General features: G+C 46.9%; 1 protein-coding gene and 2 long non-coding RNA genes across 3 annotated transcripts in view; 2 read left to right on the top strand and 1 right to left on the bottom strand.

Moving 5' to 3' along the window:
- Positions 1 to 1,713: 1,713 nt before the first annotated feature.
- On the top strand, positions 1,714 to 2,599 carry LOC109311099. The gene is made up of 2 exons (XR_002101412.1): positions 1,714 to 1,858; positions 1,968 to 2,599. It is a non-coding gene; the product is annotated as an uncharacterized LOC109311099 (long non-coding RNA).
- Positions 2,600 to 6,889: 4,290 nt separating this feature from the next.
- TSPAN6 (tetraspanin 6) overlaps positions 6,890 to 16,049 on the bottom strand; it is a 9,443-nt gene continuing 283 nt past the window's right edge. The window contains exons 2-8 of the mRNA XM_019536461.1: positions 15,720 to 15,908; positions 15,458 to 15,532; positions 13,618 to 13,716; positions 12,829 to 12,984; positions 12,074 to 12,157; positions 9,634 to 9,736; positions 6,890 to 7,796 (exon numbers count right to left, since the gene is read on the bottom strand). Coding sequence (XP_019392006.1) covers positions 9,668 to 9,736; positions 12,074 to 12,157; positions 12,829 to 12,984; positions 13,618 to 13,716; positions 15,458 to 15,532; positions 15,720 to 15,908 — 672 coding nt within the window. The 3' untranslated portion in view covers positions 6,890 to 7,796; positions 9,634 to 9,667. The remainder of the gene's footprint in view (positions 7,797 to 9,633; positions 9,737 to 12,073; positions 12,158 to 12,828; positions 12,985 to 13,617; positions 13,717 to 15,457; positions 15,533 to 15,719; positions 15,909 to 16,049) is intronic.
- LOC109311030 overlaps positions 8,518 to 16,049 on the top strand; it is an 8,344-nt gene continuing 812 nt past the window's right edge. The window contains exons 1-2 of the long non-coding RNA XR_002101373.1: positions 8,518 to 8,681; positions 9,063 to 9,065. This is a non-coding gene — a long non-coding RNA (uncharacterized LOC109311030). The remainder of the gene's footprint in view (positions 8,682 to 9,062; positions 9,066 to 16,049) is intronic.

Genomic DNA, 16,049 nt, shown 5'->3' with positions numbered 1-16,049 from the left:
CTTTCCTGCCAAGGCAGGGGGTCAGACTAGATGATCTACCTAGGTCCCTTCCGACTCTAGCTACTATGAAACTATGAAACTATGAAACAGACATTGCATAAACCAGGTTGAGCCAAATCAGTTATGTCTGATACTACATTCCACCAGGTTTATCTCAAACTGGTTTATGTTCACTGAACATCTGTTTTACTGATTGAAACCAGTTTCTGATCACTTAAACTGGTTTATGTGTAATGTCTGTCCCTAGCCTAAGCGAGACCAATACTCCATCCAGATCCCACTAGGGTTTTAAATCAGTCCTCTCATCATGAAATGGTGCCTTCCTCCTTCCACAACTAATTTACTTCCACAACCCTGGGAAGCAAGAAGACATTACCCACTTCAGAGCTCTAGTCAGGACTATACCACTGAGCTCTTAAACCAGGGGCATCCAACCTTTTTGAATGTGGGCCAGATCATGAACTTTTTATTACCCACTGGGCTGGCAAGCCATATTCAAAGACCTCACAGGAAGTAGTATCACATCAGGAAGTGATCTCATGTGACCTTTGACACCAATGAAGTTGCAGTAAGTGTCAATTAAATGGGTCTGGAAATGTGGTTTAAAATCACAAATCAAAATAATTTGGTCTGGTAGTACTGTTTTAATTTTAACACCTGGAGAGGAGCGTACCACCCCACTGCACCCTTAATTCCCTGTCTTTATCCATATGGAATGCCACAATTTGCAGATGGGTAAAAATCATTTTTGAATGCAAAACCTCTGTTGACATCGTGCTATATTTACTCCAGAGAATTGTTGCAGGGATCTGATTTTTCCAAAGGTTAGCAGAACTTTCTATTACCATGGTTTCAAATACTTGGTTGAAATGCATCACAGATCTTTAACTTCTTATTTACAGGTGCTCTCTCAGGGCAACATCCTGTCGGGGGGGGCAGAAGCGGGCGCTCACGCAGCCTGTCCAGTTCGGCCGCGGTCTGGGGGCGCAGGGGTCAAGGGGTGCTGCCTGACCCCGCCATGTCCTCCCTGCCACCTGGGCAGCCTCGAGGATGCTCCCACACCTGCGTGCCTGGGCTCAGCATCCATGGGGACATGCAGGGACCCTACAGGGGGGTGTGGGATGTGCAGGGACACCCCCTTCTCCCTCTCCCTCAGGGCAGCCTGAGCCCAAGCCCAACTGGCAGGGCTCCCTCCCTCCCCATGACTCACCACCCCCAGTGCAATGTCTGCAGGCATGGGGGGGATGCAGGAAGGCGGGAGTGGTGCCAGCTTCCCACCCCAACAGCCATAGCCACAGCAGCAGTATCTCCCGCTGGCCCAGCTGCACCATACCTCCAAGCCAGCATCCACACGCCCTGTGCCCACCTGCCCACTGCACCGCTACCTGCTCCAGCACGCATGGCTGGCGGGGACTGGCACGGGGTGGGGCAGGGGAGGGTGGGGCTGGCATGCAAATGAGGAAGGGAGGGGAGGGGCTAGGAAGGGAAAACCTGCAATGAGGGAGAGGGGAGGAGCTGGCATGCAAATGAAGAAGGGAGAGGCCAGGCTAGGAAGGGACACCATGGCAGGGGGAGCCGCACCACATTGGCAACATCAAGCTGACGCGGTGCGTGTGGGAACCTTGTCCCATCCCCAGCCCTTCAGCAGCCATTAGGAAGCTGCTGAGGGGCTGAAGGAGGGACAAGGGGTGGGAACGAAAGTAAATAGTGTTTACTTTCGTTTCCCATTGCAGCACCTCATGCCTCAGAAAATGGCTTGGCCCATATGTTGGACAAGCCAGTCTTAAACAGTCCTATAGCTCAGGAAGAAGAAAAGTCCCATTATACCCATGTGACAGAGAGGAAAACAAGGCACAAGGTGATGATGCAACTTGCTTATGGTGAGAGAGCAGACTTTGGGGGCAGAGGTAAGGCTCCAGAGCTGCAGTTCAGTGTGCTGGTTTCCCAAGACCATGTCTCTTCAACAGAGTCATTGGTGAAAGCCCTGAATGCTCCACCTACAACATCCAGAAAAACAGGACAAGAAACACCATGGACAATTTTTTTGCCTACCAGTCACACAGACACTTTCAGTCCATCATTATTAAATCAGAAACGAATGATACATTCAGCATGTAACCATGTTATGGGCTAATGATCAAAGTCCCTTCTTTTTCACCCTTTAAAGCATTTGTCTTAGAAACAGGAGGAGTGTATTTGTTACTGGATAGTACACGACAAAAGGGCAAATATCCCGTGATGCATGCTGTTCAGGAGAAATGTGTCTGCTCTCCCATGTGTGGTCTTCTTGATATAAAACCTTGAAGCAGATACTTTGTTATCATTATCCTCTTTGATAACAGCTACTGAATTTGCTACAACATAACTTCCATGTGGTGGTGAGAAACTGTCAATAGTCCAGAGAAGTAGTTCAAATGAGCTTCCAATCTACATTGCTGGGATTCTGCTGTATCTTTAAGATAACATCTTTGGCTAGCCCCAAGAGAAATGAAGAGATTGAGCTGTTATCAGTCTGCCCCTCTCTTGGATTCAGTGAACACTTTTCTTGAATGCTTTACTAATGCACACACAACATAAATATCCCCACCTTTCCTTATAATTCCAGCAGAATCACAACCCATTTGCAAGACCCATTTGTAATTATTGCTTCTAGAGTCCAAGGAATAAGCTGTTTTCCTGTGCCAGAGTCAATCTGTACTCATTTATCCAGTTCCCAAAAGCAAATCTACCCCAGAGCTCTGCATAAAGGCCCAGGGCCTGGCTGGATACAGAATTGCCACTTTGGCTCCTACCATCTGAAGCTTAAATCTTGATGAGGCATATCCAGTCCAGTTACATTGTTAGTGTCAGGAAACATGTGGATCCTTTTATATCCCGAAGCAGAATTTCTTCATTCCTTTTTTTAAATTCTATTTATTAGACTTTGTTCTGGCATCAGACCAGCGTTTCCATCAAAGGAAACTACTCACTGCTCAAAATCCCAAGGAAAATAACCATAAAAGAGTTAAACTCTGAAAGCAGTATGCAAACATCATCAAAGGTTCACCAGTACTACAAATGCAAAAGGGATATATGACCTCACTGGAGCACTCACATTAATAATCCAGTGCAATGACACAATCTTTCCCAACACCACTGTAAGATGTAACACGGCACTTGAAATCTATTGAATACTTAGCAGATGCTTGGCACAACTTAAGCCTTGGTGAGTAGGAGGCAGACCCTCCTAAGCCTTTCAATCCCAGGGAGTGGCAAAGGTCAAAAAGGCCCCAAGCAGAGATCAGAGCATGATAAGGGCCACTGTTTCCCTAAAGAGCTGTTGTCATGAGGATGAGCCTCCAGATGGTCCAAACTTTGCTCATTATACAACTTTGGATAAAAGATTTCAGACTTTTTCTGACTCAATTTCCCCAACTGTAAAATGAGGATAATAATCAGACTCATAAAAAGTCCCTGGAGGTCCTTGAACGAAAAACACCCCCCCCCCCCCACACACACACACAAACTTTACAATACTCTTTATTTGGCCATTTCTCCATTAGGTAAATCCATTGCGTTAGCAATGCATTTTCACAATTAACATGAGATATTTGTTACAGAACAAACTGCATTTAAAATACTGCCCCTTATTAGACTGTCAGTTCCCAGGGCAGAGATGATCTCTTTGCTTTGGATTTGCATAGCACATGGTGCAGTCAGATCCTGGACCATGACCAGAATTCTTAGGAGCTATCACAATACAACTTACTATACCAGTGAAGTTAGTGGTCCCACTAGAAGAGCCATTTCTAGTACACTTTTTAATGATCGGACTGTGTATAGCATATTCAACACTCCAGAATCAGACCAGTGCCTAGCATTAGCAATCCTCAGGACCCAGGCAGGCTGGATTAGATTTAGATAGAATTAAGACAGCCTGGCAAAGGTTGGTGCTATATACGCTCTGAAATCAATATGCTCCCTGGGCTGCCCTCTGCTGGCCAGCAGCTGGAGCTGCAACCACTTTACAAACAGGATTTGTGCTCTTTCCTTTCACACTCCATAAATATTGCATTGAAGCAAACAGGCTTGTATACAACACAACATCAAAGATAATTATACCATGTAACAAAACAGCAGAGGAAAACCTGATTCAGAGGCCACCAGGGATAAGAGTGGGAGGGATGTGGGAGTAAGGGCTCTGAGATTTGCTCCTGCTCTTATTCATGCTGCCCTTGTTTAAATTGCTTCTGCTGCCACACTGGAAAGAGTAAAGTGCGCAGGGTAAGAAGTGGCAGCAGGAGGGGAGCACTCAGGACTCTGGTTTATGTACACTCAGGAAAATGGAACAGCGTGCAATACACACAATGAAGTGGGCTGTAGGATCCTTCATTTTGAAGTCCTCCAAGAAAGACTGTAACATATCCCCTCACCTGCAATACAAATTACAGTAGCCTTTCACCAGCAGTCTTTGATTCCTAGTGGTCTCCTACAACTCCCTTAGGTTCCCAAGCATGCAGGAATGCACATCAACTTTATCTAGTCATGGCTTCCATAACACCTGCACATTGCAGACTTGTAGTATACCTTGAGGCACATGGGATGAATGAGCCAGGAGAAATGCACTTCATAGCAAGACCAGTCACAGGCAGCAGGCCAGCAAGAGGGGAAATCAGCAAGATCCAATGACAGAACCCCAACAGTACCTTAGGACCAACTCTTGATGGGGAAAACCCCTAGCAGAAGGCTTTGCCCATGCTCTTCCCAATGTGACTGGACCCAGGGAACATAGGAGTGGATGGGAAGGTGTTTTTAACCATTGCTCTTTCACCACACTGAAGAGAGTTGGATGCTGATCACATCAGAGGCTCAGCTGTTTCTTCCCTGTTTAAAATCCTGTTGTTAATTCAGGGACTTTCCACAACCATGTGTATAGCCTGCATGCAAAACATGTCGATAGCATGTGGGTAGCACTAATGCAAAGCCACATACCTACCTGCTGTAACACTGGCCTTAAGGGACCAACCCATGGTCAGAGCAGGACAGTCTCCCTCCTCAGGCCATCCATGCAGGCTCTACCAAGACTGCCCACAGGTGCAGCAGTGTAACAGCATGGACACTTAGAATGATGTGCTTATTTTGGGTAAGCAACTAACCAGCCATCAGATCACAGTGCAGGTGAATCTGTAGGAGCATCAATGGCAGAAGGCATCATGAAGTGATTAGTATAGAGGCCATAAATGGAAGCATGCAGTACTTTACATAGAGCCCCAAAAGGGACTAATAAAAACTAATTTGAAAGTGAACAACTAAACTAGAGCCAGATCAAGTGAGCCCAATAATTGTCAGCTGACACGGGCAACACAAGCCAGCCAAAAGATTATTCCGTCAGGCACATGCTTCTCTGCACTGGCTTTACAACTGAGAGAGGTTTAACTGAACACGACCCTACACCACCATTTGGTTTTAGCCAGACCCTGTCTGCACACTAGTTAGAATTGGCCAACATCCATATTGTTGTTTTAATGGTCTAATGTGCTTGGGTCTTGCCCTGAATATCTTGAAAAATTTGTAATGCAACCAGCCAAAAGCTAACAAGGGCTTATTTACAGAAGTTAAATAAGGCCTAAAGTTTCTTGGGATTACCATTCAAGTTTCAGTCAGCAATGATACCCAAAGCATAAGTACCTAAGCAGGGACACCCAAGATACGCATGTTATCTAATTCATAGGGCTCCCCACAGGTCCAGAAATTCGGTGGCACAGCAAATGGTGATAGCATTAATTGCCATCATTTGTCCAGGCACCAAATTTCCAGACCTACAGGGAGCCCTGTGGGCTGAATCCAAGGTGCCCCAGAGGTTAGAGGTTGGAACAATATTGTTCATGGGGCTGCCCGCAGGGCCAGAAATTTGGTAGCAGAAAGCCACAGGAATCAGTGCTGCAGATGCCAAATTACAGTCCTGTAGACTAGACTATGTGACCCTGTGTTCTGGGTCCAGCCCATGGACCAGCCCCATGCCACTCCTCCAATCTCTGGGGCTGGATAAGTAGGACACCCCTGCCAAAAGCAATTCACTTGAGCTCTGAAGCTGCAGTTTGCGCAATTATACTCCACCCATCAGGTTTTGGGGCCAAGACAGGGTGCCCCTCAGCAGCATTAGTTTTGGCAACAGGACAGAATTAATGAGGGGCAAAGAGTCTTCTTGCCAATAAGGGCTGGGCTCTTCTGTTATTCTCTAATAGCTCAGTTGTCCTTTTTTAATTGCTCCTCCTTGACAGCAGTGACAGTAACAGCAGTTGTGGAGACTGGCAGACTGTGCATCTCTGCCAGCACTCCCTTCTCTCAGATAGTTCCTGAGGATTAAATCTCAGATGTGGTGGATAGGATCATTCTGAGAAACCCACCAAACTCAGGTGAAGGAGGAACTTGCTGTGCCCACTACATCCTAAGCCCCAGTGCAGAAAAGCTGAGGGCTGATGATGAAACTGTCCCAAGTTGAAAAACTGAATGACTGTGAGCCAATCCCTCTCCCTGTCCCAGGAGGCATTTCATACAGCAGCCTCTTACAGTTCCTCTGAAAAATCCCAAAGCATGTTACTGATTTAGCCACAAAACATAAAGCAGAGTGGCGGATATGTAAGTTTACACAAGGACTGAAGTCTATCCTGCATAAGATTTACCCAGCAAAGTCTGCCAGCTCCTGGGATGGAATGCATCAACAGTCTTACACAACAATTTTTTTCATAATTGAAAATGCAACAACAAGGTTGTTGTGGTTCCAAGGGTTATTGGCTGGCTGTAGACAGATGAATTACGAGGCAGATTTCTTTATAGCTCAGATTCCTCTGTTGAAATCATCCCAGCAGAATTTCCAAAGAGTAAAATATTAACTTGGTTTAATTTTATGAGTAAAATATTTTTTTATATTTATTGTGTTTCAAGATAAGAGGATTTCTCTTTAATACACAGACAAGTCAAAGCAGCACATAATACTGATGATCAAGTCGCACCCAGCTTGGTGGAGATTCCTACAGAGACTAAAAAGGTACTGAGAACTACAACACTGAGTCTCATGCTACAATTTACTACACTACAGCCTGATTAGGAGAGAGGAACTAGACGCCTTAAAAAAATACATTTATTTAAAAAAGAGTTATATGAAAACCCCAGTTGGGGAAAGAAAGACCCTGGAAAGAAACCAAGACCATTTTAAGCACAGGGCTTCCGGTAGGCAGGGCAGTGTGTCCCATCAGATCTACTGCAATAGACAACAGCTCTTCCCAACATTTAAGAGCTGCAACGGTGAGAAATTCCGATGGGACAGTGAGTCAGTTGCACAATGGATTTAAATAGCCAACAGTAGAGAAGAAGGAAGGAAAAGAGTGCTATCTTTCCAATGCAAGAGATGCATCTCCAAGGAAGAATTTTCTGTGGAGTATGACAGTTCCAAAGAGCCACCATTCTAAGAAACTAACAAAGTGCAGGTAAGAAATGAGAGTAGTGTCACTGTAGGCTCCTTCAATGTGGCATATGAGCTTCCTGTGCTAGAGAAGGGAGTTGAGGGTTGTGGCAGCCTGGAGGAATGCAGTAGTTTTAAACAACCTCAGCTACACTAGTTATCCCATTCAGTGTTACACCAGAGTAGTGTTTCAACAATTCCCCAAGTCCAACAGAACAGCTGTTACACTTGTTTCCGTGAGCCAGCTGAGAAGATCAGACAGTTCAAACATGATTCCAGCAGACTGGGGAAAGGCATGATTCCAGAGGGCTGGAGGTTGTGAAGTGCTCTGCCAAAGGGGAAGATCAGAAGTTTTCTAAAATTCAGAAAGAAATGGGTTAATGAATAAGTTTCCCAGCTCTAGAGACCAGGATTCCCACACTTTTAAGTCACAGAGTAGAAGCAATTTGGTGGATCTCATCTAACCCCACAGCAGAGACATGCCATCATATAGCATGATCACGTCTATCTTGACAAGGCCCAATATTGGATCCACTGGGGGACCACAGGTTAGACCAGGGGTAGCAATTATCTGGGGTAGAGGACCATTTAAGGAGTTTTGCTGAGCTGTTTCCACCAGCCGGTATGGTGAAGGGAGGGGGAAAAAGGGGTTGGGGAGATGCCAATTGGATCTGGCCCTGGGCCCATCTGCCCTACACCCATTGTGGGGGGCGCCAGATGGTGTGGATGGAGGGCATCTCCATGGAGACTGTCCCAGGACCCTCATGGGAAGGGCAAGCTTAGCCAGGCAGATGGGATGGAGCTGCAGGTGAATGGGGAGCAACATCCTGGAGTAGGGCAGGTGGAAGGAGTCAGGATCATGGCATAGTGACAGTGTGGGGCTGGGGTGTGGGGTAGGGTAGAGCTGCAATCCACTCCCTGTACATCCCTGTGATGCATGCCTGCCTACAGAATTGGTGCCCATCAGGGACATGCAGGGAGCAGATCACAGCTCTGCCCCGGGCCCCAGTCCCATGCTGTCATCACTTCACAACCCTAGCCCCAGCCACCCATCCTACTCCCAGACACCACTCCATGGAGACCCTGCCCACCCACTTTGTCTACCACCCCCAGTGGTGGGTCCGGGACAGACAGGCAGGGGTACCTGGTGAGGGGGGCCAGTGCCAACAGTGGTCATAACCACTTCCAGCAGCAGCTGGAAGCATGAAGGCAGGGAGAACTGCCACCGCAGGGGCTGCTGGTGCCATGGCACCTCCACCCCACTGCAGTGCTGCCCAGTCCTGTGAACTAGAGCTCCCGATGTAACCGAGAACTGCATGTGGGATGGGGTGGGCTGCACTCCACACTAGGTGGCAGCTCCGTTCCCACGGACAGTGAAACCAGTTGCATGTGCTATCGTCTGGGTTGTCCCCCACGTCTGGGCTGGGCAGGGCAGGGCAGAAGGACCCAATACAGGCCAGATAGAATCACTTAGCAGGTTGGATATGGCGCTCAGCCCCTATTTTGCCCGCTCCTGGGTTAGACTGAGGTCCAAAAGCAGAGCAAAACGTGATGGGCAAGAGGAGGAGAGCCAGTCTAAAACAGGAGGGGCACTGCACAGGAACTAGTACTGCAGGAGTAGGGAGTGGCACAGGTTAGGACAGAGGTGGGCAAAATGCAGCCTGTGGGCCAGATGCAGCCCACCAGCCCATTCTATTGGGCCCAAAGGGCCCCTAAAAATGTTAGAAAAAAAATTAATATTTATCTGCCCCTGGCTGCCTGTCATGCAGCCCTTGATGGCTTGCCAAAACTCACTATGCGGCCCTTCACCTGAAATAATTGCCCGCCCCTGGGTTAGGAACATGCTGTGCTAATAGAGCTGACATCTGAGGAGAGGCAGAAGAATCAAGGGAACAGGCTGCAGCACAGTTAAGTACCAAGATACCCAAGCTGGCACACATGGGACAGACTCCACAGCACCTGTCTCTCTAGCTAGATCAAGGATTTCTACTTCCCTTTAAAATGTCTTAAAAGTTGAAGAACTGCTTATTATAAGCTGTCTGCTCTGCTCTCTGAAATCATACAGCTCTGAGCAGCCCCTGCAATCATGCCACCCCTACACATATGCACACAGGCCTAGAAGCTCCCATACCCCAAGTTTACACATGCACTGCCATACTGGTGCAAACAGCTTGCGCTGCAGAGAAACCTACCTTGGTCAGAGGTGCAAGGCTGCAGGCCACCTGGTTACACCATCTCATACTGATTGTTTGTAATGTACCGGGAAAGGCAGCAGGCAAGAAAAATCCCAACCAGCTGGAACAGGACAACAGAAACTAAGTAGAAATAGGGTCAAAACTGGACAGTGTGTGCCTGGACCCCCCCACCCCCACCGCACGTGATTGAAATCTCGAGCACTAGGAGCTTCTGTTTTGGTTTTGTAGAAGTGAAGATGCATCAGTTGTTACTGCAATGCAGGCACCAGACCTCAGTTTTCTGTACTACAAGACATTTAGGACCTGATCCTGCAAACACTTGTGTATACAGCTTGACTCTCACAAGGAAGTAAGTAAAGTTAAGAGTATGTTTGCAGCACTGGCCCCTTGTGTTTCTGATGCAGGAAAACTCATTTGAAAACAGAATGATACCACCAGTTAATTGTTTGGAACTTGAAAACATGACTCATTCCTGAATGATAACAGCAACTGCTCATATTCCCCTACTGTAATAAAAATGATTGAAAGCACATGGGCTCACTGTTTATTCATAAGTCAATCTGTACCTATCCCTTTTGAAGCATGAATTCAGAAGCCATAAATCAGCTCAGTACAACTTGCACATACCAGGAAGGAGCTAGGAAGCAGACAGGAGATAGAAGGGACAAAATAGCTCCTTCCATAGGACACTGACCCCTAAATGCAGCTATGACAATCTGTCAACACAGCAGCTCCGATAAGAGTGCCCATGGCACCAGGCCCTTTCAGTACTTAAAATATTTATCACAGGGTAAAGCAGAGTGGCATACTAATATCAGACTAAAATAACCTGGCAGAAACTTCTCTCATTCGCGTACCACTGAGTCTTATGCCATCATGTGTTAATCTTTCAGTCAGTCTGGATGGTACCAGTGTGCTTCAGACAGCAGCTTGAGGCAATTTGATTCAATAAATAGCAAACTCAAAATAAATCAAGCACTGCAGTGCTCACAGCATGAAACTGGGTCTCTGCCAAAGGGGATGCACAAACCCTGAAACCAAGGAAGTCTCAAACATCACTTTCTTCATGCTCTACTCAAATGCAAACATACTTTGAAAAAACAAGGGGTTTGCCACTTGGTATCAAAATGCAGATCTGAGATTGGATTCATGAACTGCAGACTGTATAATGCCTCAAAACAAGAGGAAGGTCACACACTCAGACATATTTCATCTGCTCGTGTCTCCTTGCCATCACCTTCTCAGCTGACTGCAAGGTACACTGGAACAACACAAACTGCCAAAAACAAAAATCCCAGTATATGGGACATTTCAGCAAATCCAAGAATTGTGACAAAAAGGCTCAGGTGCTCAAACTGATTGAGCAATTCAGCAAAGCCTAAGCAGGTCTTATTTAACATACACGATCAAGATACTCATTCAGATGTCCCCATCACACATCCATAGACGCAAACAGGCTATCACAATATCAGTGACTGTGGATAAAGGAGATGAGGACTCACCATATTTTAAGGAGAACTGAAGGCCTATTATTCTGACAAATACAAGATTGAAAGATCCTCCACCAACAGGGAAGAAAAAAACCAAACACATAGCAAAGGACAATATTCTGATCAGAGGAAAACCAAAAGTGTGGGAGTTCTGTCAGCCAGTGATACGGTTTCTAAAAACAAAACCCTCCAGCTTTAGCCTAGGCAAGGCACAAGGCCAGGTTTTCTAGTGATCTACAACCAGAATTAGAGGCAAATATCCAAAAGCATTCAGCTAAAGAGGGCCAGATCTACATGAGAGTTCAGGATGCACCAGCTCCCATCATGGCACTTGTGAGGAAAACTCATTTCTGACTATCCAGTCCCAACTGTCACCACACACAAAGGCTATTTCAGCAAGGAGCTTAGGGACAGAGGCCTCCTGTTTCCTGCTGAGATGAGGCCTATCACATTAGGAGACACTAGCTGTACTGTTGTTTGAGGCAGGGTGCTTCCTTCACCAAGAGAATAAGCTTCAGTTTTTATCAGAAACGCTGCTAAGGGGAGAGGCCAAAAAAAAAATCAGGGTTAACCAGGGCTGACAATTTAGTTGAACTAAGGGCTGACGGGGCAGTGGACACAGCAGGACCAGTCTTTTCACTGTAAGCAATAATTGTGGCAGCTAGTCAAAGCATGAGCAAGTGTGACATCTGACTGCAGGGACAGCTCTTGGAGGCAAGTTGTTCCAGAGGGAACTGCTGCTAATAGGCCAACTTGTTGAATAGTGCTGGAATTTTAACTGCCATTTTCGGCAATGGGGATTAGGCAACACAAAAACAAAATCTGCAGCCCCACTATTTCTTCCTTTTACATGCTTAAAAACTTTTAAAGCAATTAAATATAATTAAGAACACACAGACCAAACTCAGAGCTCAAGGGCCAAAAAAGAGGAGTAAGGAAGATTTTACCTGGAAGCATGCAATGCCAAAGGAAATGCCAGCCACAATGCCCATTTTAGACTCCATAACTGTTGTTGCCAGAGTGAAACAACCCTGTGATGGAAAATAGTACCACATGAGAAGAACTCCAGCTAGTACAAGGACGTGCACAAAATTCCTGACCCTCCCTAATACAAAGTGACATACTGTCCATCCATGGACACAACCCAGAAAGCACCAGTCCACAGGCAAAGGGAACAGTCAATGAGCCCAGGTGGGAATCCACTTCATAGTCAGGGTAAACCTGTGGATTAAGCTGTTTAGCCTTTCTGTAGTTCCTGCATAGGGGTGCCATGAGAATTAAGTAGTACAGAATATGTTATGAGAGCACCTCCCATATCCTCTTCTTTTCTACACAAGACAGACAGTACAATAAAGGCAAAGTAATCCAGGCATATCTACAGCACAGCTTTCCTGCAGTCAGAGACAAGCACAAAGAGCAGCTGAAACTTAGAGACTTTGACGCACTGGGAGCAGTTTTGCAAAATCTCTCCCTCCCCCCAACAATTGGTGGCAACTCAGACCTTCATCCCATTACTGATTATAAGTTTCCCATGGCCCACACACTCTTCCTAGACCCAAGTTCTCCTTTCAGGTCCCACTGCAGAACCTGACCCTCCAGTGGTGGGGAAAAAGGAGAGCAAAGCACTTAATTACAGCCCCAGCTCTCCAATCCCCACACCTGCTGCCAAGGATGGATGGATCCATCTCCTAGACTTACTTACATCAACATACACCTTTGTCTTGGCTTTAGCCAGGTCCTTCAAATCATCTTCTGTGCAGTTGTCTGGGAGTCTGCAGCAGCTCCGAGGGATTCCCTTTTCTGTATAGTATGCAGTATTCGTCCAGTCTGAATAGTTTTTGACTCCACAGCAATGCAACTAGGAAGATCAATTTAAGCAGAATGGTAAAGAACAATAAGTATAGTCTGAGGCACCACTTCTATACACATCACTGCAGCACCCAGAGGCTTCCCCATTGTGAGACCTTCCCCTTTAGCAACTCAACTGCTTTCTGAAGTTAGCCAGGTCCAGACCAGGTATTTTTGCCCTCAAGCTCATGTATGTCAGAAATATATATGCATGAAGAACAGGTACAGAGTTTTTCCATGCAAGTATTTGTCTGCTTGATCCATGCCCCATGGGGAGAGCTGTAGGTCACAGCCAGCCCTCTGTGCTATAAATTATAATGAAAGCTCCTGATGTGTGTAATGAATGAGTCAAGGCAATGCTCCTGCCCAATATTCTGAGCCCCCCCCCCACCATCACTGTAGTAACAGAGGGAAAGCTGCTGCATACTTCCTTTCGTGAGACAACTGCAGTAGCTAACTTGATGCAACTTTCTTTGCTAATACTTCATAGAAGAACAGGGCATGCTTGTGCTATAAAAGAAATAAACCAGCAGCCCCAGTCTCGTTTTCTGCCCCTCCATAAATATCAGGGTCTTCTAGGCAATAACATGGAGTACATTGGTTCCTTTTAGCACTGGTGGAGAAGCCCAATAGAATCACTCACAGTTTTCTGGACAGCATCCACTGCCTCACTGCGCTGATCCATTGTTGCATTGTAGCTTCTCAATGCTAACATGTAGTTACTCGCAAAGCTATTCTTAATCTGCAAAAAAAATAAGGTCATGGGGCTCAAAAATCAGCAGGTGGGTCCCCATCCACAAAAGCTTCATCTTAAAAAATCAGCCCCACCAGGAACAGTGGAGCAGGAATCACATAAAGTCATTCATGTGCTTATTTAGAAGGGACTGGCCACTATGGAGACATCAGGGGGAACTGCACCCAGCAGCACCAAGCACTGGTACTTAGTGGTTCTATTAAAAATAAGCCATAATCACAATGATCACAATAAAAAAAATCATGGCTTTGTGTGGAGGCATTATCTAGGGCAAGAGGCACAGGTTGGAACATTCTTAACCTCGCATTTTAGATAAAAGATCAAAACTCACAATATAATGTCTGTTTTCACAAAGTCAATTCATTTTAGTATGAAGTAGGAAATGTTCTTAGCTTATCAGTGGAAAACCTTCTCCAAGTACTATAAAGGTACAAATAGGAATTAGGTACTTGCCTAATTAGGTGTAGGAACTAGGTGCCTTTGAAAATCTCATCCACTACATCCATTTTTTCTCTCAACACTGATGAGTTCAATGTTCATGAAGTGAAAAAGAAAAGTTCTTCTGGGTGTTAAGAGTGGTTAGTTTAGTAAAATATATTACGACTCCATTTCAGAAGCACTGAGTTCAAGGTTAGAGGAATTGTATTTTTGCTAATGTTTCTATCAATTCATTTCCATCCAAGCAATTACAATTAAAAAGGTGGTTCCAAATTTGTCACATATGATACATTCTAGGATGAGGGTAGGCTTAGCTGATTTAAGGTCCAACACATGCAAAAGAAAAAATATATAAGGCCATTTAGGGAAAGGGAGAAGAACTAGCTGTTTTTGAAGGGATAACAGTCAGAATTTATTTCTCACTCCCAATTAGGAACTTTTGGGTGTGGGACCCCTCTGCTGGACCTGTGTCACTTACTTAAACATGTCCACTTAATTGGTTAGCCTTTTGCAACACAACTTTTTAGTAATGGTCCTAGACCGGTGCGACTGAATGCCTCTCTTACCATCCTTACTTAGGGTGTCAATTTAGACTCAGAAACCAAATTCATCCCATTCTCAGTACTGCCATTATAAACTGAGCCCATTCCACTGGAACCACTGACGTTGCTCTAGGTATCTACTGTTGAAACCAGGGGTGTTCAACCTCTGGCCCATGGACCAAATGCGACCAGCAGAGTCATCACATCTGGTCTACAGGGCTCCCTTTAAGTCAGGAAATTGGGCAGTGGAGGAGTGGTGACAATTAATATGGTCACCACCTCCCCTGCCAAATTCCCAAACCCCGTCCTCCACATGGTAGGTTGAAGCTGAGCCATACACACTCCCCTCCCAGCAGCTGGATTTGGGTTGGGCCATGCCCTCTCCCCCACTGCAGGACCAGGCTGGGACTGAGCCAAGCCCCCTTTCCCTGCATGGCTGGATTGGGGTCAAGCTATTGCTACCCCACTCCACACATCCAGATAGGGGCTGGGCTGCCCCCACCCTGAGCATGGGACTGGATCCACCAGCCAGACCCAGCCTGTGGAATCTGGTCTGCCGGCCACAGAGGATGTGTACCACTAGTCAAAGCAGAAGGAAACTTTGGCACATGAGGTAGGACAATGAAGGGGTGAGACAGTGAGAGAAAACAAAAAGGTGAGTGTGGACCCTCTCCTGCGCAGTGCCACTTCCAGATCCCCTACCTGCACTGTCCTCACGAGGAGAGAAGTGGGGTCCGAAGAGGACTCACCTCGTGTCTGAAAACAAATCCCACAATGGCAGCCACCAACACAACCAAAAAGATGAGGGACAGGAACATGGCATACTGTGGGCAAGAAAGAAAATGTCGAGAGAAAGGCACAAAGCACAACGTGCTGCAGACAGAACACGAGTGATGGGAAGGTGCGACCCACATCGGCACTGCTCCAGGGGAGCCCGCAGGGCAAGCGGGTGATGCAGGCAGTGCCATGAGTGCACGGGGGGCTGGGGGCCTGGCCAGGGGCCCCACTTACCAGCTTCAGCATCCAGACGTTTCCGCGGCAGGTGGCGAAGCAGCCGAAGGTTCCGAGCAGGATGACGACGGTGCCGGTGCCCACGAGCACGAAGGGCACGTCAGCGGCCTTCTCGTCCAGCAGGGAGAAGTACGCCTCCAGGCTCACCTTCCCCCACACGCCCACGGCCAGCAGGATGATGCCCGACACCTGGGCAGCGGCGGGGCGCGGGCTCAGTGCCTTGGCCCGGCCCCGCCCCGCCCGGACGGACGGAGGCGAGGAGCCGCCCAGGGCCACCGCGGGCTCGGGCTCAGCTCCCACGCACAGGCGCGGGGCGAACAAAGGGGCCGG

This window comes from Crocodylus porosus, unplaced genomic scaffold (genome assembly GCF_001723895.1).
Source record: "Crocodylus porosus isolate Cpor-Errol unplaced genomic scaffold, CroPor_comp1, whole genome shotgun sequence".
Lineage (NCBI taxonomy): Eukaryota > Metazoa > Chordata > Crocodylia > Crocodylidae > Crocodylus > Crocodylus porosus.
The sequence above is the reverse complement of the archived record's forward strand: the minus strand, read 5'-3'. Positions and strand labels throughout refer to the sequence as shown.